The following is a 26,075-nucleotide window of genomic DNA, read 5'->3' as shown; positions in this document are numbered from 1 at the left end:
GTCCCCTCAGTGTCCCCCCAAATTTTCACAGTCCTCGGTGTCCCCTCAGTGTCCCCCCAAATTTTTACAGTCCCCGGTGTCCCCTCACAGTCCCCGGTGTCCCCTCACAGTCCCCGGTGTCCCCTCACAGTTCCCGGTGTCCCCTCCGCGTCCCCCCGTGATTTCGGAGTCCTCCCGGTGTCCCCTCCATGTCCTCTCCACGTCCCCTCCATGTCTCCCCATGTCCTCTCACAGTCTCCAGTGTCCCCTCAGTGTCCCCCCGTTGTCCCCCCGCTGTCCCCATCGCTGTCCCCGCTCCCTCCGAGGCCCCGCTCGGTTCCCGGGCTCTCTCCCGGCCCTGACCCGGCCTCGGCCCCGCTGTCCTGGTCCCGGCGGTCCCTCTGCGGTGTCCCCACCCGGGGCTATCCCGTTCTGTGACGGGGACAAGGACAAGGTGCCCTCCGAGTGCCCCCCCGAGCCCGGGGACTCCCCGGGAACAATGGATTCGGTACCGGGGGAATCCCCGGCTCCGCAGCCAGGCCCGGGGCCGAGCCGAGCCGAGCCAAGCCTGGCCTTACCTCATCTCCGGAGCACCGGGAGCGCTCCGAGGGGCGAATCCGGCTCTGAACAGGGAAAATCGAGGAATTCTGTGGGGTTTTTTTACACGATGGAGCGGGGCGGCGGCTTGGGAGGGCCCCGGGGGCTCGGCGGGGCCGGGAACGGGGATGCTCCGGGAGAACGCGGCCGCTCCCACCCCGGGTTGGGCTTTGCTGGGCTGGGTGTGCTCGGCATGGAGCGGGGAGAGAGGAAAAAGCGCGGATATTGATAATAAAAACAGCGATAAATAGTGCTGATAGCGCTAATAGGACTAATAATAGGAATGGTAACGCCACTAATAATAGCAGGGCTAATAGCGACACTAATACCGCTAATATTAACACTAATTAAAACAACAACAACAACAGCGCTAAACCCGAGCCGAAAACAACAACAGCGACGAGATAAAAATCGGATTTTTAAAACTGATGTTATTTTTATAGCATTTTTGGTTTTGAGGAGCTCGGAGGAGCTCCCGGCAGCGGCGGAGGACGCTCGCACCCGGAATTTCCCCTTTTCCGTTTTCCCGGAGCAAATCCCTTCCCGTTATTATTCAAAATAATCGTGAGGATAACGAGGAAAAAATTCACAAAAATAAAAATAAAAAAATAAAATAAAAAACCAGGAGGAAAGGAGCGGGAGCCATGAGGAAGCGGCGGGAGCTTGGCGGGCACCGGGGCCGCTTCTCCGCCGCTCGTTCCGCGGCCTCAGCCGCCGCTCGGGCCCGGGGCTCGGCCAAAGGAGGATTTTTCGTTCCAGCAGCTCCCGGGCGATCGCTGCCCTCCGTTTTCCCGGTGGGACCGGCCCGCAGCCTCTCCTCGCGGCCCCGGGGGGCTCAGGCCTCAAGGCAGGGTGGGGTTGGGGTGATTTTCCTTGTTTTCGTTAAAAATGGTTGGTTGGTGTCACATCCACCACCGGGCCCGGTGGCGGGGCACAGCAGAGCCCGACTGTCCGGTTGTCTGGTGTCTGGTTGTCCGGTAGTCCTGCTGTCTGGTTGTCCGACTGTCCTGCTGTCCGGTTGTCCGGTTGTCCGGTTGTCCGGTTGTCCTGCTGTCCGGTTGTCCTGCTGTCCCGCTGTCCGGCTGTCCGGTTGTTCTGCTGTCTGGCTGTCCGGTTGTCCGGTGTCCGGTTGTCCGGCTGTCCGGCTGTCCGGCTGTCCGGCTGTCCGGCTGTCCTGCTGTCCCCCTGTCCCGCTGTCCGGCTCGGCCTTGCCGCAGCCCCGGAGAACCGGGAGCGGGGATCGGGGAACGGGGATCGGGGAGCACGGAACCGTTTCCTTCCTCGGAGCGGCGGCTCCATCCCCGCTCGCCCGTCCGGGCCCCGCCGAACCGGGGGTGCTGCCCGGTACCCCCGGCCTTGAGCAGGGCCCGTCCCCTGCGCTCTCCCCGCTCGGCCTTTTTCGTTCTCTTTATTTCCTCCCCCTTTCCCCCTTTTGATTTCTTCCCTTTTACTTTATTTATTCCTACAGTTTAACTCGTCTTTTAATTCTATTTTTTTATTTTTAATTTTGGGTTTTTTAGGGGTTTTTTCCTGCTCTGTTTCGCCCCTCTCCGCGCTGTTCCCGTTATTTCAGGGACGGGCCCAGGCCGAGGCAGGCTCGGACATTCCGCGGCCGCTCCAGCCCAAGGCCTTGAGCTCCCGGTGCCCGGCAGAGCCCGAACCGGGCACCTCCCAGCCCTCTGCGGGACCCCCTAAACCCGGGGCTTGCCCGGTACCGAGCCGTGGGTGCTGCGGAATCTTTAATTAAAGTTAATTAATTTATTTTTCATTCACCGTCGTTACAACCGGACCGATTTGAGACAGAAAAAGGGAATGGGGAGGGCACCCCCGGGGAAGCATCACCGCCGCTTTTTCCTCCCGTTTTTGCCCCATTGCGGGGACAGGGACGGAACGGAGCCCCCCGGGGCGGGGGAGATTCCCGGGACACCCCCGCAAACACCGGGAAACCGGGAAAGCTGGAAACCGGGAGCCGCCCCGCTCGGTGCCGGGAGCGGCTGTACCGGATCAGGGAATTTCGGGGCTCCCTCGCTGCCCCATCCCGGGGTGACAGTGGGGCAACCCCGGTAGCAGCGGGGAGCGGCGGGGAAGCTGGACCGGAGCCCCCCGGGGAGGGGCAGGGGGATTTTTTTTATTATTATTCGTTTCAACCTCTGGCGGCTCTGCCCCGACCGAGCGGGGGTCCCCAAGGATGAACCCCCCGAGAAGGAATCGGGAACCGGAGCCGCCGCCGCCGCCGCTCTCGGGGCCGGGCAGCAGCAGCCGAGGGGCTCTTTGTTTACCAATCGGTGTCACAGAACGGGAGGGCAGGAAATTGCGTCTCTACCGGGCCGTTAATTTAAAATCAGCTCTTTCCTTCCCCCCGGCTCGCCTCCAGCCGCTGCCCGGCGCGGCGGGGGCTCGGCCGCCCGCTCCCCGCTCCCCGCTCCCCGCTGCCGGCTCCGGCTCCGGCTCCGGCGGGGGATGCGCAGCGGAGCGCGGCGGCGGGGGAGGGCCGGGCCGGAGGAATAAGGACCCGGCTTCTTCGCCGGTCCCACCCCCGGCCGCTTCCTCCGCAGCTCCCTCCCCTCGACCTCCCTTTCCCCTCCCGCCCCCCCCCACCACCAACCCCCCTAAAATCATCCCCCCCAATCTCTCGGTATTGATTTCCCCCGCACGCGAATCCCAAGCGCAGCGCGGAGAGCCCGGGCACCGCCGGCGGCTCCCGCCGGTACCGGCACCGCCACCGGCACCGGGACCCGCACCGGGAGCGGCGCTCCATGGAAGGGCAGCGGGAGCGCCTGAAGTTTGCCCGGAGCGAGGTGCGGAGGGAGGTGGAGCTGGGGAGGGGGCGCGGGGAGGTGGGCTCGGGGGGGCTCGGGCTCCTGTCAAAGTTTGAAACTCCTTTCCCCCCCCACCCTCGCACCCTCTCGGGACGCCCCGACGGGTCCCCCCCACCCCCGGTACCACCCCCGGCCGGCGGGGCGGGGAGGGGGGTGCGCTTTAAATGCCGGCCCCCGGGTGGGAGAGGGCGACAAGCGACAGGCGACGGCCCCCGGCGGTCCCCGGCCATGGGGGTGAGCTGGGGCGCCGAGCCCCGGGGGGGCCGGCGAGGGGCGGGGAGGGGAAGGGGTCTGGGGAGGGTGGGGGGGGGCTCCCTCCCATCCCCCCCGCCCAGCCTTGCCTCCTCTCTCCCTCTCCCCGTGTCTCTCTCTGCCTCCTGATGTTTGATCCCGCCGCGGCGCCCGCAGGGATGAGCGATGGAGGGGCCGAGCCCGGCGGGAGCCCCGTGCTGCTGGCCGAGCCCGCGGCCACCGGGCGGGCCCGGGAGAAGCTGCCGACCCGGGCGGAGCTGGAGAGCGCCCTGCGCGCCGGCGGTGGCGGCGGAGGCAGCGGAGGAGCCGGCGGAGGCTTCAAGGACATCCCGGGAACGTCGGCGGTCAGCCCCGGCTCCTCCAAGCAGTGCGCCCCGGACACCGAGAGCCCGTCGGGGACCGGCGAGGCGGATTACTGCCGCCGCATCCTGGTGCGAGGTACGGCCACGCTCCGCGCTCCCGTCCCCGCTTCCCCGCTTCCCCGGCCGGTGATTCCCTCTCCGGGCATGGGGCATCCCCGGCACCGCTTCCAGCGCATCCCGGGCGCTTCCCGGCTGCCACCTCCGGCCTCCCGGCCCCGCCGCTTGCGCCCCGGCTCCGCTGCGTGCGGCACGGAGCGGGCCCGCTGCCCCAGCACGGCTCCTCCGGCAGCGCGCTCGGAGCGGGGCCGTGCCCACCGGGCGGCCGGGAGGGCTCCAGGGGAGCGGCCCCGGGGTCACGGACCCGCCGGGCCGGCGGAGCCCCGCGGGGGACGCGCTGGAGACGGGGGACAGCATCAGCTCGGTGTTGGAAGCGATGTCGCAGGAGAAAAGCGTCACGGAGCGGCGGCGGGCGAGGGGGGGTTTATTTATTTTTTTCCCCCCCCATTTATATTATCACCGGCTCGGTCCCGGCTGGGGTTCGCCGTTCCCCGGAGCCGCCGCGTCCCGCGTCCCGTATCCCACACCCCGCATCCCTCCCCGCCGCCCGCGCTCAGTCCCCGCCGGCCCGGGACTCGCCAGGATCACTTCTGGGGTTCTTGTGGCGAACCCCGAGAAGTTTGGGGCGCCCTGGTGCGGCTGTCGCAGGCGGGCGGGTCCCGAGCGCTGCGCGGCTCCGGGATCCCGGGGATGCTCCGCGTTCCCCGCCGCTCCTCCGCCGCTGCCGGAGCCCGGAGCCGCTCGGCGGCCGCTTGGCGATTCAGGGCCGAGGCCTCCCGGTGCTGGGGAGCGCGGCAGGGACCGGAGCGGCGGCCGGGACCTCTCTCCTCACCGGGAGGAACCGGGCTCCTGTTCCATCGTTATCCCGGTCTCGGGAATCCCGCGAAAGCGCCTCGCCTCTCACCGAAGCTTCTGTCCCGGTTGTCGCGATAGGCGTCCTTCGCCGACATCTCCGGTTGTCCCAGTCCGAACCGGGCACAGCGGCCGAGCAGCTCTCGGGGAGAGCCCCGGGGTCCCGCCCGTGATGTCCCCGCGTCCCCGGGGGTCACCGAGCGGGACTGCCATCCGTCCTGCCGGGGTCAGGCTGGGGTCAGGCCTCTCCTCCGCCCGGTTCAGCCCTACCGAGGCCGCCCCGACGGTGCCGGCACCGGGAGAGGGGCTGGGGTCGGTGCCCAAGGCCGGGGCAGGGTCTCCGCTCCCGCCGGCCCCGGGGACCTCACCGGGAGCGCCCGGTTTCACCATCTTGCTGCAGCCGCCACGGTGCGGACAAAATGGTGGCGGGGAGAAAACGCCGCAAATCACCGGGATTGAGCCGAAATGAAACGGGGGGAAGGTGGCGAGGCCACCGGGGCTGCGGGGACACGGAGCCGCCGCTCCCCACCCGCCCTGACCGCGGTTCTGCAGCCGGGCAGGGCCGGGCCCGCTCAGCGGCCGGGCCCGGGCAGAGCCTCTCGGTGGGTTTTGTGCAAAGCGGGAGGTTAAAATGTTCATTTTTATGTTTTAAAATTATTTTATTTTAATATTTTGAGTTTCGCCCTCGTTGCTTGCCCAGGGAAAGGGGCTCCAGCAGCCCCGGCCCCGGTGAGGAGCGGCTGCGGCGGAGCTGCCACCAGCCCCGGTGCAGCTCCGGTGCAGCTCCGGTGCAGCCTGCGGTACTTTGGGTGAAGTCGGGGGGTCCTGGTGACCCCCTCACATCGGCGGGGTCCCCTCCGGGTCTCGGTCCGCTCGTCGGTCCCGCGATACCGGGGATGGTCCTTGAGGGATGGTTCTCCCGGTCACCTCCCGGTCACCTCCCGGCCATCCCCGACTCCTCAGGGGTGGCTCCCGGGGATAAACGGGACAAGGAGGGACCTGGGCAGCCCCGGGGCCGGTCCTGCTGTCACCACGGCTGCTGCAGCCCCACGGATCCCGGGATGTCCCCCCCGTTCCTCCCGGTCACCTCCCGGGGCTGGCCCAGCGCTGGGCCCGGTGGCCACAGAGCACGTGGAGGGACCCCGGTGGCGTTTGGTGCCACCATGGCCACCCCATGGCACGGAGGGGACATCCTGGGAACTGGCAGGGGAGGTGTGTGCCCCAAAAGGTCCTGGCAGGTGTCTTGGTGTGGGAACCCCGGTGGGCATAGTGTCCCTGTGCCAGGAAAAGGTGTCCCCCTGGATTTTGGGTGTCCTCTGATCTTTTGGGGGATTTCAACCGCAGCCCTGTCCTGGCTCCAGAGCAACCAGGTCCCCAAGAGCAGGACGTGTCACCAGCAAGGCCCAGGGCTCCGGAGCCCCCTGGGCAGCTCCAACTGGGGAAATTTTGTAGCTCCCAAAGGCTGGAATGAGGGGATGGCCTGAACACCCCAAAATCCTTCCCTGTGGCAGGTCAGCAGGGCTGGCACGAGGAGTTTGGTGTCCCCTGTGCTGGGCTGGCACCGTGGCCGTGCCCTTTTCCCTGCTGTCCCTCCGGAGCTGCTCCAGCTGCCGCGGGAATAACAATAAATAATGCCCGAGCCGGAGGCCAGAGCGCAGCTGCGGCCCCGGATCCAGCAGCCCCGGCATTCCCGGCTGTTGTTGTGCCGGGGCCGTGGCGTGGGCACGGACGTGGGCACGGGAGTGTGGACGTGGCCCGGGCATCGTCACCGCCATGGCTCTCCTCACACAAAATGGTTCCCGGCGCTGATCCCGCCGGAAAAGCCGCTGATCCGCCTACTACCCCTCTCCTTCCCGGCAGCTCCGCGCCAGCCTGTGGGGTTTGGGGTGTGGGGTCTGGTGTCACCACCCTCTGGGCCACCCTGGGTGTCCCCAAGCCCTCGGGACTCGTTCGGTGCCGCGTTCCGGGATGGCGCCTCGGCCGTGTCCGGCGGCTCCGCAGTGGGGAAGCGGATCTGGGATTGGGGTCCTTTCCCGAATCGGGGTTTGGTTCAGATTGTCACCATCCCAGTGATGGATCCACCTCCCTCATCCCTGCTCCTTCAGCCTCATCCCAGCTCTGACGATCCTATGGCGGCGCCGCCATTCCAATCCCAGTGCTGCCGTTCCTATCCTGGTGCCACCGTTCCAATTCCAGTGCCACCATTCCCATCCCGCTGCCACCGTTCCAATTCCAGTGCCGCCATTCCCATCCCAGTACCACCGTTCCAATTCCAGTGCCGCCATTCCCATCCCAGTACCACCGTTCGTATCCCGCTGCCACCATTCCTATCCCAGTGCCACCATTCCTATCCTGGCATCACCATTCCAATTCCAGTACCACCATTCCCATCCCGTTACCACCGTTCTTATCCCAGTGCCACCATTCCCATCCCAGTGCCACCGTTCCCATCCCAGTGCCACCATTCCCATCCCAGCAGCACCGTTCCTATCCTTGCATCACCATTCCCATCCTGGTGCCACCGTTCCTATCCCAGTGCTGCCGATCCAATCCCAGTGCCACCATTCCCATCCCGGTGCCACCGTTCCTATTCCAGTTCCACCATTCCAATTCCAGTGCCACCATTCTCATCCCAGTATCACCGTTCCCATCCCACTGCCAGCATTCCCATCCCACTGCCACCATTCCCATCCAACTGCCACCATTCCTATCCCAGCAGCACCATTCCCATCCTGGCATCACCATTCCCATCCCATCTCTGCCATCCCCACCCCATTCCCATTTTCTCCTCGCTGTTTTCCTCATTCCTACCACAGGAATTTTACAATCCCTTCATGCCCCGCTCAGCCGGAGGGAGCGAGGAAGAGCCAACTGGGATCCCTCTGGAATTGGGATCCCAAAATCAGAGGCTGGCTTGGGGCTTGGAGTGACTTCCTGGTGGGATTTTAACCCTCCAGGAGCTCTGCTCTCACCCAAACTGAGCCAGGATTTGGGATCTGGGAAGATCCCAGCGGGCAATTCCCGACGTTCGTTTTAATTCCTGGGAGCTGGGACAGAATTCCCGTTGATTTTTTTGTTGGAATTTGTCCTTTCCAGGTGGGAAGGTTCCTCCAGAGTCACTTCCCACAACTTGAGATGGAGCCAAACCCTCAAGATTTTTTCCCCCAGATATTCCCAACCTCGTAAAATCCACGGCCGGGAGCAGCTCGGTGCCCACGGCGCTTCCCAAATTTGTCCTTTAGTAGGAAACCGCCCCAAAATGGGAGCTGAGCTTCCCAAAATATTCCTTCAGTGAGAAAAATTCTGGAGAGATGGAAATTGTAACAGAGGTGAATTTTTTTTCCAGTATTCCCAAAGAAGGATGGAAATCAAAAATTATATTAAAATGACAGAAAAATAATTTTTAATTCTAATTCTTCCTCAGCATAGATCTCCTGTTGCTCCTGGCCCTCCAAAATATTATTTCCAGGATAAAACACTCCATTTTCCAAAAAAACTTTATGGCTTTTATTTATCTTTTAAAATCCCTTAATTCATGGAGATTTGTGGCCTTTTCCTGGATATTTATAAACTCTCCGCATTTGGGACCGGAGGGAAGAACCAAGCCACAATTTAGCTCCGGCTTGTGGGAGATCCATGGATACTCCTCATCCACATGGAGTTTTATCTATTTATTTTTCCTTTATGTTCCTTTTATGCTCCATTTTAATTCCATTTATTTTCCATTTATTCTGTTTATTGTCCATTTATTTTCCCTTTATTTTCTATTTATTTTCCTTGCATTCTCCATTTTAATTCCATTTATATTTCCTTTATTCTTAATTTTAATTCCATTTTTTTTCCCTTTATTCTCCATTTTAATTCCATTTATTTTCCCTTTATTCTCCATTTTAAATCCATTTATTTTCCCTTTATTCTCCATTTTAATTCCATTCATTCTCCATTTATTCTCCATTTTAATTCCATTCATTTCCCATTTCCCCCTCCCAATAAACAACCCCATTTTTGCATTTTTGCACCGATTCCTTCCGGGATTTTTTTTTTGTTTTTCCCTGACTTCTCCCCATTCTCCCATCCAGATGCCAAAGGGACGATCCGGGAGATCGTGCTGCCCAAGGGGCTGGACCTGGACCGGCCCAAGCGGACGCGGACGTCCTTCACGGCGGAGCAGCTCTACCGCCTGGAGCTGGAGTTCCAGCGCTGCCAGTACGTGGTGGGCCGGGAACGGACGGAGTTAGCGCGGCAGCTCAACCTCTCCGAGACACAGGTGAGACCCGCGGTGGGGACATCGCGGTGGCTCCTCCATGTTGGGGACATTGCGGTGGCTGCTTTGTGCTGGGGACGTTGTGGTGGCTTCTCCACGTTGGGGACATCGCGGTGGTTCCTCCATGTTGGGGACGTTGCAGTGGCTGCTTTGTGTTGGGCACGTTATGGTGGCTTCTCTGCCTTGGGGACATTGCAGTGGCTCCTCCATGTTGGGGACATCACGGTGGCTTCTCCATGTTGGGGACATTGCTATGGCTGCTTTGTGTTTGGGACATTGCGGTGGATCCTTTGTTTTGGGGACGTTGTGGTGGCTTCTCCACGTTGGGGACATCGTGGTGGCTCCTTTGTGTTGGGGACGTCATGGTGGCTCCTTTGTGTTGGGGACATCACAGTGGCTCCTCCACGTTGGGGACATTGTGGTGACTTCTGTGCCTTGGGGACATCGTGGTGGCTCCTTCATTTTGGGGACGTTGCAGTGGCTCCTCCATGTTGGGGACGTCATGGTGGCTTCTCCACGGTGGGGACATCGCGGTGGCTCCTCTGTGTTGGGGACATTGCGGTGGCTGCTTTGTGTTGGGGGCATTGCTGTGGCTTCTCCATGTTGGGGACATTGTGGTGGCTACTTCGTGTTGTGTTGTGGTGGCTTCTCTGCGTTGGAGACGCTGTGATGGCTCCTTCATGTTGGGGACATTGCAGTGGCTGCTCTGCCTTGGGGACATTGTGGTGGCTCCTTCATGTTGGGGACATTGCAGTGGCTGCTCTGCCTTGGGGACATTGTGGTGGTTCCTCTGCGTTGGGGACATTGCAGTGGATCCTTTGTGTTGGGGACGTTGTGGTGGCTTTTCTGCCTTGGGGACATTGCGGTGGCTCCTCCATGTTGGGGACATTGCGATGGCTTCTCTGCCTTGGGGACGTCGTGGTGGCTCCTTTGTGTTGGGGACATCGCGGTGGCTTCTCCACATTGGGGACATTGCGGTGGTTCTGCTGCATTGGGGACATCACAGTGGTTCCTCCGTGTTGGGGACATTTTGGTGGCTCTTCCATGTTGGGGACATTGCTGTGGCCGTGTCCCTGAGCTCTTGGAGGTGGCGATGCACTGCGTGCAGCATTCCCGGCGATGATTTTCCTTGGAATGGTTGGGATGCGGTCGGGGACAACCCCGAGGTCACCTGGCGGTGGTGTCCCCTCAAATGTCCGGCAAAGGGACAAGGCGAGGTTGGATGGGACAGCCTGGGATGGGGAAGGTGGCCCTGGATGAGCTCTGAGGTTGTTTCCGACCCAATGCATTCCACGATCCCGCGAAAAGCGGGAAGAGGAAGGAGCAGGGATTTTCTGTGTCACCTCCACGGTGACACAGGAGGGTCACAGGTGGGCTTGGTGGCGGTGACACGAGGTGGGACGTGGTGTCATCGGGACAATCCTGGTGGGATTGTCCGTGGAATTATCCCTGGTCTCTCCTCCATCGCCTTCCTTGGGTGGTGGGAAGGGATTTTCCTGGGGAAATCCGGGAGAATGGATGGGGTGAGGTCAGTGGTTGGTGCCTCTGATGGTTGTGGCTTAGAAATTTGTCATTAAATAGTAACCATAATTAATTAAATAAGATTTGTAATGGTATTTATGTAATAATATTATTAAGAATGATGGTAATAATGATAATAATGATGATAATAATGACAATAATGTTACTGATAATTATAGTAATAATTATAAATATAAAGATGAATTATTATTATTATTATTATTATTATTATTGTTGTTGTTGTTGTTGTTGTTGTTGTTGTTGTTATTATTATTGTTGTTGATATTGTTATTTTTGTAATATATTAAAAAATATAAATATTCTGGCCCTTCCCTGCCAGGTCTGGTAACAGCACAGCTTCCCTCGATTCACACGGGAAATAATTCAAAATTTTCCAACCCTTTTTATGGAACAAACACATCCCAGCCGTGGTCAGCTGGGAGGTGTGGGATTTGGGGGGATGCTGCTGCTGGGTGAGGGGAAATCGGCATTTTGGGATTTCTGTGCTGGTGGAATAAGGGGGATTTCAGTGAGGAGGAGGATTTGGGGAGGGATTCGGCTGTGTCGGGGTCGGGAGAAAATGGGTTTGGAGCTGGGACAGTCACAGGTGGGAACAGCTTTGTCCCCAGTGTCCCTTTTCTTGGGGTTCCTCTTCCCGGGATTTCTGTTCCCGAGGTCCCGGTGTCACCTCCACAGAGCCAGGAGTGACAGGGATGGGCTTGGCCGTGCCATGACAAGCGACAAACTGCATGTCCCTGGCGTGGGATCCCTCTTTCCAAATCCCCCTTCCAGGATCCTTCTTCCCAAATCCCCTTCCCAAATCCTTCTTCCCAAATCCCCCTTCCCAAATCCCCCTTCCCAGGCTCTCTCCGTGGGCTCGGCTGTGCTCCCCAGGGCCAGCGTTGGTCCTGTGGGCACGGGGGATGTGCCCAGCACGGTACCAGCTCTGGGAGATCCCATCCTTTCCTCAGGGATGAAATTCCCATTTTTTCCCACTGCTCTGGAATCTTTCCTCAGGGATGAAATTCCCATCTTTTCCCTCTGCTCTGGAGCCTTTCCTCAGGAATGTAATTCCCATTTTTTCCTTCTGTTCTGAAGCCTTTCCTCAGGGATGAAATTCCCATTTTTTCCCTCTGCTCTGGGACATCCCAGCCTTTCCTCAGGGATGAAATTCCCATTTTTTCCTTCTGCTCTGGGACATCCCAGCCTTTCCTCAGGGATGAAATTCCCATCTTTTCCCACTGATCTGGAGCCTCCCTGCTGCCTTCATCCCTGGGTGAGAAAATTCCCACCCCGTGGGCTGGGCGCTGTCGCTTCTCCTCTGCTCTCCCCCTTCCCTCCTTCATCCCTGTCTCCTTAAATTCCTTTCCATGCTTTTCACACCATTTTTCCTTCCCCACACCCCAATTCCCAGTTTCCAGAACCTTCCCAAGTGCCTGGTTTTCTCCCAGTCCCTGCCAGAATTCCCAAATTCCTCCTCAGGGATGGTTCCACACTCAGGTGTGCTCCTTTTCTTCATTCCTGGGTTTTCACGGCTGGGATATTTTCCTCAGGAATTCCAAGAGCTTTACACCGAGTTTTCCAAGCCCACTTTGGGTCTGGAAGGTGCTGATCCCACCTGGATGTGACCTGGGGAGGGAAAAGTCACCTCCAGCCCCACCTGTCCCCACCCAACTCCTCCAAACTGGGAGAAATCCAACTTCTGCAGCAATCCCAGGATTTTGGGTGCTTCTGATGTTTCATTCCAGGAGCAACTCCAAGAATTTAGGGAATTCTGGTGGTGGAGCCTAATCAGCAGCATCTCCTGGCTCTTCTTTAAATTTTTTTTTTAATTTTAAATTTTTTTAATTTTTATTTTTGAGACAGACCTTTTCCAGCCCCTCCCAGGACTGGATTTTAATTCCAAGACCAGGAAGCCGCTCCTGACTTTTTTCCCTGTGGATGTGATGGGAACGCTGGAGGGAAAGGGGCCACCAGGGCTGGGATTTGTTGTGCCTGTGGATGTTTGGGAAGAGGAGCGGGGGGAGGAAGGATGATTCATCCCGGCTGGGAGGGAATGTGACGAGATGGGAAGAGACACGGTGTGATCGCAGCTGGAATGCTGCAGCCCAGCATTCCCGGGAGCGGGGCTGGGATCTTGCAGAAATCCTGCTGGAAATAGGGAAAAAAAATTTAAAATAAAATAAAAAAGCGGTGGGGGGCGGGATTTTAGGCTCTGATTTTGTTTTCCTGGTAGGTGATCCCGCTGTTCTGCGGAGTTGGAGGCAGGATGGGTTGGGGAGTGCGGGATTTGGGAATTTTTTTGGCTCGGAGTGCTACTCCAGGAGTGGGGGGATCAGGGTGGGAGAGAGGGAATCACTGGGAGAGAGAAGGGAATCACTGGGAAAGAGGGAATTATCCAGGAGAGATGGGAATCACCCAGAGGAAAGGAGGAATCACCCAAAAAAAACGGGAATCACCCAGGAGATGATCCAGGGAGAGCTGGGATCGCTCAGGGGAGAGGGAAAATCACTCAGGGAAGAGGAGGATCAGCCCAAGGAAAATGGGAATCACCCAGGGGTGAGGATGGGATCATTCAGGAGAAATGGAATTTCCTGGAAATGAGGGTGGGATCAGCCAGGGGAGAGCAAGGATCACTTCGAGTAGAAGGAAAATCATCTGGGGAAGATGGGAATAGTCCAGGAATGGTGGGAATCACCCAGGAATGAGGATGGGATCATTCAGGGAGAGCAGGGATGGCCCAAAAATGATGGGAATTTCCTGGAAGTGAGGGTGGGATCACCCCAAAAACGATGGGAATTTCCTGAAGTGAGGATGGGATCACCCAGGGGAGTGGGAGGGAATTTTGGAGCTGCTCCTGCTCAGGCAAAGTTTCTTCCACCAATCCAGAGAATTCCTGTTCCCTCCTGGGATCCACGTCCCCGCTCTGCCTCGCAGAGCTTTTCCTAATTAATGATTAACGTTCAGCGAGTTTAATTAACCTGGGCAAGGTTTCCATTGGGGAATTTTCCATGGAGACGCCCAGCCGAGCTCTGAGGTCCTTGGGATGAGCTGGGAAGTGGTGAGGGCATCCCAAACCCATCCCAAACCCATCCTAATCCCATCCCAAACCCACCCCAAACTCATCCCAAACCCATCCCAAACCCATCCCAAATCCCTAGGGCAGCTCATATCCATGGATCCGGTTTTTCTTGGAAAACCCTCCCAGAATCCTGACAGGGACAAGTGCCCTTTCCCAGTGGCATTATGGGATGGAAAATCTCAGGTAGAGGAGGCAGAAGGACCCCAGGGTGGAGAGCAGAGGGGGTGGAATTCCCATAAATCCCTCTGGGATGGGATGGGATGGGATAATGGAATGGATCCATGGGATGGGATGGGATAATGGGATGGGATCCATGGGATGGGATAATGGGGTGGGATAATGGGATAATGGGATGGATCCATGGGATGGATCCATGGGATGGGATAATGGGATAATGGGATGGATCCATGGGATGGGATAATGGGATAATGGGATGGATCCATGGGATGGATCCATGGAATTTGCTCTCTGGGCCAGGATTTCAAAGCCAGGCTCAGGTTCAAGTGACCCCGGTGTTTTCCAGCCCGTTTTAGGGTCAGGACAGGAAGGTGACACTCAGGACGAGGGACAGTCCCAGGTTGTTCCAGGGAAGGTTTAGGGAGGATTTTTGGGGAAATTCCTTCATGGAAAGGGTTTTCCGACTGCCCCAGGGAAGGGGTGCATCCCTCATTCCTGGGGGGATTTTCCAGCCCTGTGGATGTGGCACTTGGGGACATGGTGGTGGCCTTGGCAGTGCTGGGAGGAGTGGCTGGATCTGGGAGTCTCCAAGGGTTTTCCGTCCTAAATGTTCCCATAAATCCATGATAATTAATTCCATGGTAATTCCATGGTAATTCCATGATAATTCCATGATAATTCCATGATAATTCCATGATAATTCCATGATTTCTGCCTGCCTGACTGCTGGCAAATCCGTGGGATTCTCCCGATCCATCCAGACCTTCCTGGGGACAATCCAGACTTTCTTGGGGACAACTCCTGAGCCACCCCACAACTCCATCCCTACCCCTGGCCCCACACCCCCTGGAGCATCCCGGGATTCCCAGCATGGAGCAGAACATCTGGGAAAGGCCGAGGGAGGCCGGGAAGGTCTATTTATAGCCCAGCAATTAAGAGGAGGCCGTTAAAAATTAATCACCTCAGCTCGTTAATGACTCCCGGTCCCCGCAGGGACAGAACGAGGGGCTGCCACAGGATTTCCTCTCCATGGAAAAATAAAAAAAGCAGGAAAGATGAGGTTGGGAAGAGCTGGGAGCCCAAAATCCCAGGATTCCCATTTCCCTCTGGACTGGGACATGGGGAAAGTGACGGGATCCACCCCAGAAGATTTTGGAACTTCCAAAGGGCAGGGTTGGGATTTTGGGAAGGAATTCCAGGCTGGGGAGGGGATGGGATGGAATTCCCAGATTGGCTGTAGCTGCCCCTGGATCCCTGGAATGTCCAAGGCCAGGCTGGATCCACCTGGGATGGTGGGAGTTGTCCCTGAACATGGAAAAAAATCTTTAAGGTCCTTCCTGACCCAAACCAGTTGGGAATTTTGGGATTCCTGAGGGGTCTCCATCCCTTCTGCCGGAGATTGCTTGGGATGGGATGGACTCTCCCACCCTGTTTTCCCTGACTCACATCCAGGAGGGATCTGGGCAATCCCAGAGGACCTGGGAGCAGCATCCTGCAGCTGCCAAATCCTTGGGAATAGGTGGAAACGGGGATTATCCACCTGAACGATCCCACATTTAACGGGATCAGATCACACCTGGATGCTGAAAGCACCTGGCATGGAGGGGAATCCTAAATTTGGAGATTCCCGATATTTGGGCACCCCCAGCAGGCTCTGGATCCCGTTCCCACATCCCAGCCTGTGTCAGAGCACGTTCCTGGAGCAAACCCAGCTCACGCGGCCCCGCTAATCCAGCGGCGGGGGCGTGGGGGGGACAATAAAGCCAGGCCTAAGCGGGGACACCGCGGTGGCAGGGCCAGGCTGGCACAGCGCCGGGACATTCCCGAATTCCGGCGTTGGGATCCCAAAAACCCGGCAGGGAGGATGAATTCTGGATGTCTGGGGAGTGTTCCTAAAACGGGGAGCGGGAAATTGGGGTCTGTTGTGGGATAGGTGAAGTTGGATGTTTGGGATACCGAAATATCCAGGTGCTTCCAGAATTCTCCAAGCGCGGAGTTAAATGATGTGAGGGGAAATGAGAACAATTCACTGGGATTTTGATCATTAAGGATTTACCATCCCCCCACCAAAAAAAAAAAAAAAAAAATTAAAAAAAATCCCTGGATTTCAGAATTCCTGAAATTCTTCAATTTTAGAATTTCCTCCAGCTTCGCTGGCGTCTCCAAATTTTCCATTCCCAAAGAAATGGAAATTCACGTGGAAGCCATGAGGTTCCCTGGTCACAAAGCTGGGAATGTCCAGAATTTTGGATCAGGAACCGGACACGGGCCTGGCCTCCAGCTGGAATTTTGGCTCAACAGTGGGAACGGGGCTGTGCTGAGAATGGGATCCAGGCTGAGGGTCAGGGACAATTCCCACCGCGCCGGTGGCTGGAACTGCGCTCCCGAAGGCCGTGGCGGAGGGTTGGGAATGGTTGATGAGCTGAAATGGCGGCCGAGGGACGAATCCATCCCCGCTCGGCGCTGGGAGGAACGGAAAGGTCACGGAGCCGCCGTTATGAAACGCGCGGTTCAGGCAGCGATTCCGATGGGTTGGGATCTGGGATCTGAGAGAGGAGAATGAGGAGGGAAAAGGAGGAAAAGGAGGAAAAATGAGGAGGAAAAGGAGGAAAAGGAAGGTGATGCAGGATGATGGCGGAGCGCAGGCTCCCAGCGGGTGTCAGCTGCCGGCGGTCGGGAGCTAATCCCGGCCAATTCCCGCTCGGCAGCCAGGAATAGCGCGGCACGGAGGAGCCAGGGGCCACACGTGTGCCAGGAGCGCGTGACGGCGCCGGGGTCAGCGCTGGGGCAGGGCCGCCCAAAACAAACACCGCTAAAAACCCCAAACACGGCCCCGGCCCCAGAGTTGTGCAGCGGGGTCAGGGTTGATCTGCTGGGCGGATAAATTATTGGAGAATGGGCTCTGGTGTTTTTTGGGAATGTGGGAGTGCTGGAGTGGGGGGTGTTGATATTCTTGGCATGTACCCTGAGTGGGGATGGAGATTTAGGATCCCAGTCAAGAGCAATTCCAATCATGGTTCAACCCCAGAGTGATGGGAAGGAGCGGATGAGGATGGAAAACAGGAGCCACAATGAGAGGAGGGTAATTCCTGATACTTTCCATTTTGGGATGCTGGGATGGATGGATGGGTGATGGATGGATGATGGATGGATGGATGGATGGATGATGGATGGATGGATGGATGGATGATGGATGGATGATGGATGGATGGATGGATGGATGATGGATGGATGGATGATGGATGGATGGATGATGGATGGATGATGGATGGATGATGGATGGATGGATGATGGATGATGGATGATGGATGGATGATGGATGGATGATGAATGGACGGATGATGGATGGATGGATGGATGGATGATGGATGGATGATGGATGGATGATGGATGGATGGATGATGGATGATTGATGGATGGATGGATGGATGGATGGATGGACGATGGATGGATGATGGATGGATGATGGATGGATGATGGATGGATGGATGGATGATGGATGGATGATGGATGGATGGATGGATGGATGGATGGATGGATGGATGGATGGATGAAGGGATGCATGATGGATGATGGATGGATGGATGATGGATGATGGGTGGATGGATGATGGATGGATGGATGGATGGATGATGGATGGATGGATGGATGGATGGATGGATGGATGGATGGATGAGGGATGGATGGATGGATGGATGGATGGATGGATGAGGGATGGATGGATGGATGAGGGATGGATGGATGATGGATGAATGATGATTTTGGTCACTGAGCCAAAAACCCACACAAATCCCTGTATCTCTGAGTTCTGTGGAATAATGAGGTCCCACCTTTTTTCGTTTTCCGTTGGGATTCCCTTCCTAGGATCGATTCCTTTTGTGGCTCAGAGGTGTTTGGGGAAGGACGGGGATGGGAACAGAAGCACTGAGTTTCCGGTGATGGAATCCCAGGATCCCTGAGGTCACAGAACGGGGATTCCAGGAGTCCAACCCCTCATGGGCTCCATCCCCATGCTGACAGTCACGGAAAACAGGGATGGAGCTGTCATGGACTCGGGATGATTCCATAGGCAATCAGTCACGCTGTGTTCCCATTTCTGTTCCCATCTTCATGTGCTGCTGCCCGCACCCAGCCTGGGATCCTGGGATTGAGGTCATGTGGGAAACCCAACCCCATCCCAAGGCTCTGACTTGGGAAGCGCCTCCCAAATCCTCCCAGATCATCCCAAACCATCCCAAACCATCCCAGATCATCCCAGATCAGTCCCCCTGGCGTTCTGAGCGCGGGGACATTTCGGTGACGTTCCAGGTGCCCCAGAGCAGGGGAGGGGACGCGTTCCTGACTGTTGGGTGATCCTTAGGGAAAGGATCTATGGGAGGAGGAGAAATCCAGGGGGATGTCAGGGTCTCAATGGGGTGTGGACTAGGGAGTGGGAAATGAAAATGAAATAAAAAGTAAGATGTAAAATGTTAAATATAAAATATAAAATGTAAAAATTTCAAAATACAAAATATAGAATAGTAAGAAATAAAAAATGAACTATATAAAGTGTGAAATATGATAAAACATGATATTTTTTATAATACATATTTCTATTACATATATTTCTTCATCATTTATATTACAAAATATACAATATACAATGTACAATATACAACATGCAGCATACAATATACAACATACAACATACAATATACAATATAAAGTATTAAGTATAAAATATAAAGTATAATGAAAGAAAATTGGCTCAGGAAAAAGGAATAGAACAGAATAAAAGATGGAAAATAGAATAAAGTGAAATAACATAAGAGAGAACGAAATAAAAATAAGTAGATGAGAATTCTAAAAATTTAATGGAAGACAAGAGAATGAAATAATAAAATAAAATTAAATGCAGTTTTTTAAATTTTGGTTTAATTTTTTAAATAAAATATAATAAAATTATGAAATAATAAACTAATTAAATAAAGTAATGGAGGAAAACGTCAGTATCAACATCACAATATATAAATATATAAATATATACATATATAAATATATAAATATATAATCTAAAAGAAAATATAATTTATCATGTAAAATATATAATACATCACAGTTACATTGAATGCATTATTTTCTATATATGTACATTATATATTGCATAGCTATATTTTATAGTTATATTATATTAGTTACTATTTATATTTGTGTTAATGATAACTATTGATATAGTAATAAACTAATATAAAATAACTAAATTATAGCATATTTTATATATAACAGAAAATAAATTATTAAAAATATAAAGATTTAGCTAAATCTAATGTCAAAAACAAAAAGAGGAAATTAAATATTTTATAAAAACAACGTATTTATATACAATAGTGTGTATATATGCAATTTTTAATGTTTATATAGAATAAAGTGGTGTGTATATACAAAATTTTGATATATATTTAATTCCCCGATATTTAATTAATTATTATTATTGCTATTAAGAATTAATTACTATTAATTTTCCACGATTTTTATACAATTCTAATATATATTTATTTCCCATTATTTACTATTTTACACTATTTCTATATAAATTTTTATATTTTTTTCATTATTTACTATTGTACACTATTTCTGACTATTTTTATATATATTTAATTTCCCATTATTTAATATTTTTCACGATTTCTATATAATTCTAATATATATATTTTGCACTATTTACTATTTTGCACTATTTCTATATAATTTTTGAATATATTTATTTTTCTTTATTTATTATTTTAAACTATTTCTATCTCTTTTTATATCTATTTAATTTCCAATTACTTACAATTTTCCACTATTTCTATATAAATTTTTATATCCATTTAATTTCCTAATTATTTAATATTTTCCACGATTTCTGTACAAATGTTTATATATATTTATTTTTTCATTATTTACTATTTTACACTATTTCTGTATCATTCTAATAGATATTTATTTCCCATTATTTACTATTTTACACGTTTTCTATATAAATTTTTATATATATTTATTTTTTCATTATTTACTATTTCGCACTATTTCTATATAATTCTAATATATACTTATTTCCTATTATTTACTATTTTACACTATTTCTATATAAATTTTTAAATCTATTTAATTTCCCATTATATACTATTTTACACTATTTCTATATAAATTTATATGCATATTTATTTTTTCATTATTTACTATTTTACACTATTTCTATATAATTCTAATAGATACTTATTTCTTATTATTTATTATTTTATACTATTTCTATATAAATTTTTAATATATTTAATTTCCCATTATATACTATTTTACACTATTTCTATCTAAATTTTTACATATATTTAATTTCCCATTATTTACAACTTTACACTATTTCTATATCCTTCTAATATATATATATTTCCCATTATTTACAATTTTACACTATTTCTATATAAATTTTTACATATATTTTATTTCCCATTATTTACAATTTTTCACTATTTCTATCTAATCTCGATTTTTCCAGGAGTTTTTCCAAGTTTTTCCAATCCAGCTCCTCCTCACTGCCCCATCCTCCCTGTCCCCAGAGTGTCCCCTGCAGGTGTCACCTCCCGTGTCCCACCCATGGGCGCTTCCAGAGGCGCTTCCCTGCATCCAGGAATGTGGGATGGTGGATTTATCCCACCAGGATCTGTGGAATATTCCCGAAATTCCTCCCCCTTGTTCCCATTCCCTCCCAGCTGCGTGTCCTGGCTGTCCCCAGAGCAAAAATAAAAAATCTGGGAATTGGTTTTGCTTGGAAAAGGATGGATTTGATCTCGCTCTGCTTCCCACCATGGATAAAGGAGGGCTGGAATATTCCACTGGGAAAATTCCCTGTTTTTCCTGCAGGATAAACCGGGAATGGCATCGCCTCTGTGCCATCCGTGGGTGGGGAAGGAATTCTCTTTTTTAGGGAAGGAAAACCCCAATTTGGGAAAGTTTCTGTCGGGATTTGTGGAAGAATCCAGAAAGGGAGGAGCTGGAGGACGAGGCCGGAGGGAATTCCTCATGGATCTGTCACGGATCCACATCCAGGAAATTGAGGATAATGGAGGCTGAAAAGGACAGGGAGCCGCTAATTGGGGACAGGTTGGGGACAAACCACGGCTGAGATGTCACCGACGGGGTGGGGCCGCCCCAGGGACTGAGGGGACGTTTTTGGGGTGGAATGTTGGGATCTGAGGCACGGAGAGAGGAATCTGGGATGGGGGAACTTCCTGGGAAAGGCTCCTCTTCCCCTAAGGATCGTGGTGTCACCGATCCACAGCGGAATTCTGCATCGGGATCATCTGGTCTGGGTGGGAAAGGATCTTAAATCCCACCCCTGACACTTCCCACGATCCCAGGTGGCTCCAAGCTCCATCCAGCCTGGCCTTGGGCACTTCCAGGGATCCAGGTTTCTCTGGGAAACCTTGGAGGAGCCAGCAGGGATCGTCTGGAATCCCGTCAGAGCGAGCAGGACACAGGGAATGGCTTCACTGGGAAAGGGGGGATTTAAATGGGAATTTTGGGATGGAATTCCTGGCTGGGAGGGTGGGGAGGGGCTGGGTTGGAATTCCCAGATTTGTTGTGGCTGCCCCTGGATCCCTGGAGTGTCCAAGGCCAGGTTGGATCCACCTGGGACAGTGGGAATGTCCTGGATCTGTGGGATTTTGGATTTTGGAGCAGCCTCAGGTTTGGGGCTCAGGGATGGGGCTGGAGATGCCAAACCTGATCATGCCCATCCTCAAGGATTAAATCCCACTGAGGGATTTTCCTGAATTCCTGCTCCTCCTGAATTGCTGGGTGGGGAATATTTGGAGAGGAATGTCCATCCTGCACGGATTCACACCGAATCTTCATCAAGGTGTCGCTAATTAAATCGGTTTGGGGCTGTCCTGGGTCCTCTTTGGCCCCACCCGTGTGGGTTTGGGATCTGCAATTCCCAGGATTTGGCTGCTCCAGGAGATGGGACAGGTCTGTGCCAGGTCACTGTGTCTGGGGACATGGGACTGTGCCCAAAGGCATCCCAGTGGTCAGCACGGAGTGACCTGAGGGGTCAGTGGGACAGAGACAGCAGCCCTGGGGTCAGTGGCATGGGGACACGAGCCCTGGGGTCACTGGGACAGGGACACGAGCCCTGTGGTGGCAGTGAGTGCCCCGATGTCCCCGTGCGGGTGTCCCCGATGTCCCCGAGGGGAGGCTCGGGCTGGCAGCGCCCGGCGGTGGCGGGAGGCGATGTCCCCGCGGTGTCGGTGTCCCCGCGGTGTCCCCCGGTGTCCGCAGCTGTGGCTCCGTTGTGCCGTGTCACCTGGGGCAGTGTCACCGCGGGCCTGTCCCCGAGGAGCTGCCGGTGACTCCGGGGTCCCTCCCGCGCTCTAACCCGAGTGTCTTCCCACCCGTGTCCTTCCCTCACCTCCGTGTCCGTCTGTCCGTCCCTCCCCCTCTCTCTGTCTCTCTCTCTGCCTCTCCTGCCCCTCTGCTCTGCCAGGGAGGGAGGGAAGGAGGGGGGGAAGCGGGGCCGCCTCCCCAGGGGGAGTTTAGGGGTGCGGGAGCCGCGGGCTGGGGACACTTTTGGGGTGCGGGGATCCCGCGGGACTCAGCCTGGATTGCGGTGGGCGCGGTGCCGGTGACACGGCCACCAGAAGCCACCGTGTCCCCACCAGTGTCACCCTGCGGAAGGGGTTGCAGTCGGGGACACGGATTTGGGGTGGAGGAGAAGCCAGCTTGTCCCGTAGCTCAGCATTCCCGGGAAAACCAGCACAGGGAGAGCCGAGCACGGCACGGGGGGGGCTCAGCCACGAGCTTCGCGCTCCTTCCCGAGACTCCCGTCCCCAAAGTCCCCTCCCTGGGGTCCCATCCCGGGAACAGGAGCCTGAGGTCCCCTGGAGTCCCGATCCTGGGGTCCTATCCCTATTCCAGTTCCCAGTCCCATCCCTGGGATCCCTTCCCTGGGGTCGCATCCCTGGGGTGCCATCCCAGGGACAGGAGCCTGAAATCTCATTCCTGGAGTGCCATCCATGGGGTCCCATCCCTGGGGTGTCATCCCAGGGACAGGAGCCTGGGGTGCCATTCCTGGGCTCTTGTCCCGAGTCCCATCCCTGGGATCGCATTCCTGGAGTCCCGTTCCAGGGACAGGAGCCTGGGGTCCTTGGGATCCCAACCCCGGGCTCCTGTCCCGACTCCCATTCCTGGGATCGCATTCCTGGGGTGCCATTCCATGGGGACCCATCCCTGGCTCCTGTCTCTCATTCCCGGGCTCTGGTCCCTGTCCCTGCCGTTCCCGCAGGAATTCTCCCTTTCCCTGGAAGCGGCCGGCGGGAGCGGAGGGCGGATCTCGCTTGGGCGTTTATTTTAATACATCTCTCTCTCTCTCGTATCTCTCGCTCTCTCCTGGCTCTCGCCTCTCTCTCCCCGGCCCCCCCGCGCTCTCTTTCCGTCCGTGCCTTCCTGTCCCGTCCCTCCCCGTCCTCCCCCACCCTTCCCACCCCTCCCCAGGTCAAGGTGTGGTTCCAGAACCGCCGCACGAAGCAGAAGAAGGACCAGAGCAGGGACTCTGAGAAACGCTCCTCCAGCACCTCCGAGTCCTTCGCCACCTGCAACATCCTGCGGCTGCTGGAGCAAGGCCGCCTGCTGTCCGTGCCGGCCCCCCCGAGCCTCCTGTCCCCCACCTCCAACCCGGTCCCCAGCCCCGTGGGGAGCGCTGCTGGCCCCGGTTTGGCCACTGCCGGCCCCGGTTTGGCCACTGCTGGCCCCGCGTCGCCGGGGCTGGGAGGTGGCAGCAGCCCCCCAAAACCGGCGCCTTTCAGCCTGCACGTCCCGTCTCTCGCTGCTTCCTCCTCCTCATCCTCATCATCCTCGCCGTCGCCGCGGCTGCCGGGGAGGCCGCTGTGTTTCGGGGGGCCGCTGCTGGGCAGCCTGCACGATCTGCCCGGTGCTTACGGACCGGGCGCGTCCGCGTTCGAGCCTTACACGCGCCTGGAGAGGAAGGACAATTCTATACCCAGCAAGAAGCCGAGCCCTTAAAACATCCCCCCAATCCCGCCTCCCAAAAAAAAAAAAAAACGACAAAACAAAACAGTGTCAAAAAGTGTCACCTCCCCGCTCCAGCCCCCCAACCCGACACTGTCCCCTGTCCATCCCCGGCCGGTGGAGTCGCGGATGTCACCAGGGTTGAGCTGGTGACACTCGGGGTTCGCTCAAATTCCCGCTGGAGGGGACAGGAGCAGCCAAGGGGGGTGCTGGTGGCTGTCCCGGGTGTCTCTTAGCGGGCAGGGGACAAAAGGGACAGCGCGCGGTGGCGCCGGGCTCTGTCCCCGCGGTGTCCTCGGAGAAGCGCCGTGCCTCAGTTTCCCCGCCCGCGCCGGGCGGGGGGTCCTGGCTGAGGTCACCGCGGGGAGGATTGGCCTGGGTGATGTCCCCAACCTCGTCACTTGTCCCCGTGATGGGAACAAGCGGCTGCTGCCACCGCTGGGACACCCCCAGGCTCCTCCTTTGGGTCCATCCCACCCTGCAAACCCCGCAGGGATCCCCCCGAGGGGCTGTGGGTCACTGTCCCTCCCACCCCGCGGGGTGACAGCTGGGGACAACTGTGACAGTGCCATCCGCCCCTCTAGGGCGGGGCGGGTCCCACCCAGCGCCCCCAAATCCTCTCTGGGGTGGCACCGCAGTGACCCCATCCTGCCACCCGCCACACCGCCCTTGTCACCTGTCACAGCCGGGGTCCCTTCCAGAGCTGTCCCGGGGGGTGACAGGGTGGCCTTGGGGACCGGGGGGCTTGGCACGAGGTGGCCCTTGGGGACAGGGGGAGGGTTGTGGTGTGAGTGTCACCTCGGTGGGACACCCTGGGGTGGCATCACCTCGGTGTCCTGCGGTGTCACCACCATTCCAGGACACCTCGGGGTGGCATCACTTTGTCACCATGTGATGGCGTTGCCTTGCCAGGACACTCTGTGGTGACATCACCAAGTGCCCCACGGTGTCACCACCACGCCAGGACACTCTGAGGTGACACCACCCCTCAGTGCCACCCCCGTGCTGTCCCCACTGTCCCGGCTGTGACAGGACCTTGGGGACACCCCCAGCGCCCTCCCCGCACCCCCAAACCCGCTGCTGTTGATTAATTCATCAATTAATTCATAATGATCATTAACACTGAGCATCCCCCTATGGGGACACACCCCCCGGGCCCGCGAATTCCCAGGATTTTGCAGGGAAATATTTAAAATAAATGATTTTATGAGAAACTTCCCGTCGTTTTTATTATTTTTAGGGAATTGTTATTTATTGCTCCACTGCCTTTGGAGCGTTTCAAGGGGAGGGCTCGGGCGGGGAAACTGAGGCAGGGACAGGTGACAAACCCTGCCTGTCCCCTCCCTCACACCGGCACAGACCAGGAATTCGCCTGGAATTGTTCCAACGATATTCGGGATTTTCCAGGACCATCCTCTCATCCCTTAATTTATGTTGATCCCATTAATCAACATAAATCGATTTTTTCTCTCCCATCCCGATCCAGGCGGAGCCAGGACAGGGCAGTGGCCGTGTCCCCACCTCTGGAATTGTCCCCAACCCCACCCGGGTCTCTTTGGATTTTGCTTTTCCCTCTTCCCAGGGATTTTCTCGACCTGGAAAATTCCTGGGCTCACCGGGAGGAGTCTGGAGCAGAAGTGACTCCCAGACCCTTCAATCTCCGTGGCTGGAGAGGATTTGGGGACATTTTGGGGAAAACAAAGCCCGAGAAGTTGGGAATATGGGAATATCCTTGGGATTTTCCTGCCTGCTCCGGTGATCCCGATTCTTTAGCCCATTTGACCCCAAAAGCTCCTTCCGCAAAAAAAAAAATCCCAAATCCCACCCGAAGCTTTCCCAAAGTTCCTTTCTCCCAGGCGAAGCTGTCGCGGGGGTTGGGGACAGCGTGGGGACACCCCCGGTGCGTCCCACCCGGTGTCTGGGGAACCAACATCAGGATGTACAATTTTAAGGGAAAATGTGATTTTTTATGATTTCTAACGTTAATAAAAATCACATCCTGCCTCCTTCCGCCTCCTTCCGCCTCCTTCTCCATCGCCTGTGGGGTCCCCGCCCCCTCCTCCGGGTGTCGC

At 55.1% G+C, this 26,075-nt stretch overlaps 1 protein-coding gene across 1 annotated transcript; it reads left to right on the top strand.

Moving 5' to 3' along the window:
• Nucleotides 1-3,190: 3,190 nt before the first annotated feature.
• VAX2 (ventral anterior homeobox 2) lies at nt 3,191-25,220 on the top strand. Its single transcript, XM_033061258.1, has 4 exons — nt 3,191-3,374; nt 3,804-4,085; nt 8,998-9,185; nt 23,470-25,220. The coding sequence occupies exons 2-4, from the start codon at nt 3,806-3,808 to the stop codon at nt 23,995-23,997; spliced, it is 996 nt and encodes a 331-aa protein (XP_032917149.1). The 5' UTR covers nt 3,191-3,374; nt 3,804-3,805; the 3' UTR covers nt 23,998-25,220.
• Nucleotides 25,221-26,075: the final 855 nt, after the last annotated feature.

The sequence above is a fragment of the Catharus ustulatus genome, chromosome 5 (genome assembly GCF_009819885.2).
Source record: "Catharus ustulatus isolate bCatUst1 chromosome 5, bCatUst1.pri.v2, whole genome shotgun sequence".
In the NCBI taxonomy this organism is placed as follows: Eukaryota; Metazoa; Chordata; class Aves; order Passeriformes; family Turdidae; genus Catharus; species Catharus ustulatus.
The sequence above is the reverse complement of the archived record's forward strand: the minus strand, read 5'-3'. Positions and strand labels throughout refer to the sequence as shown.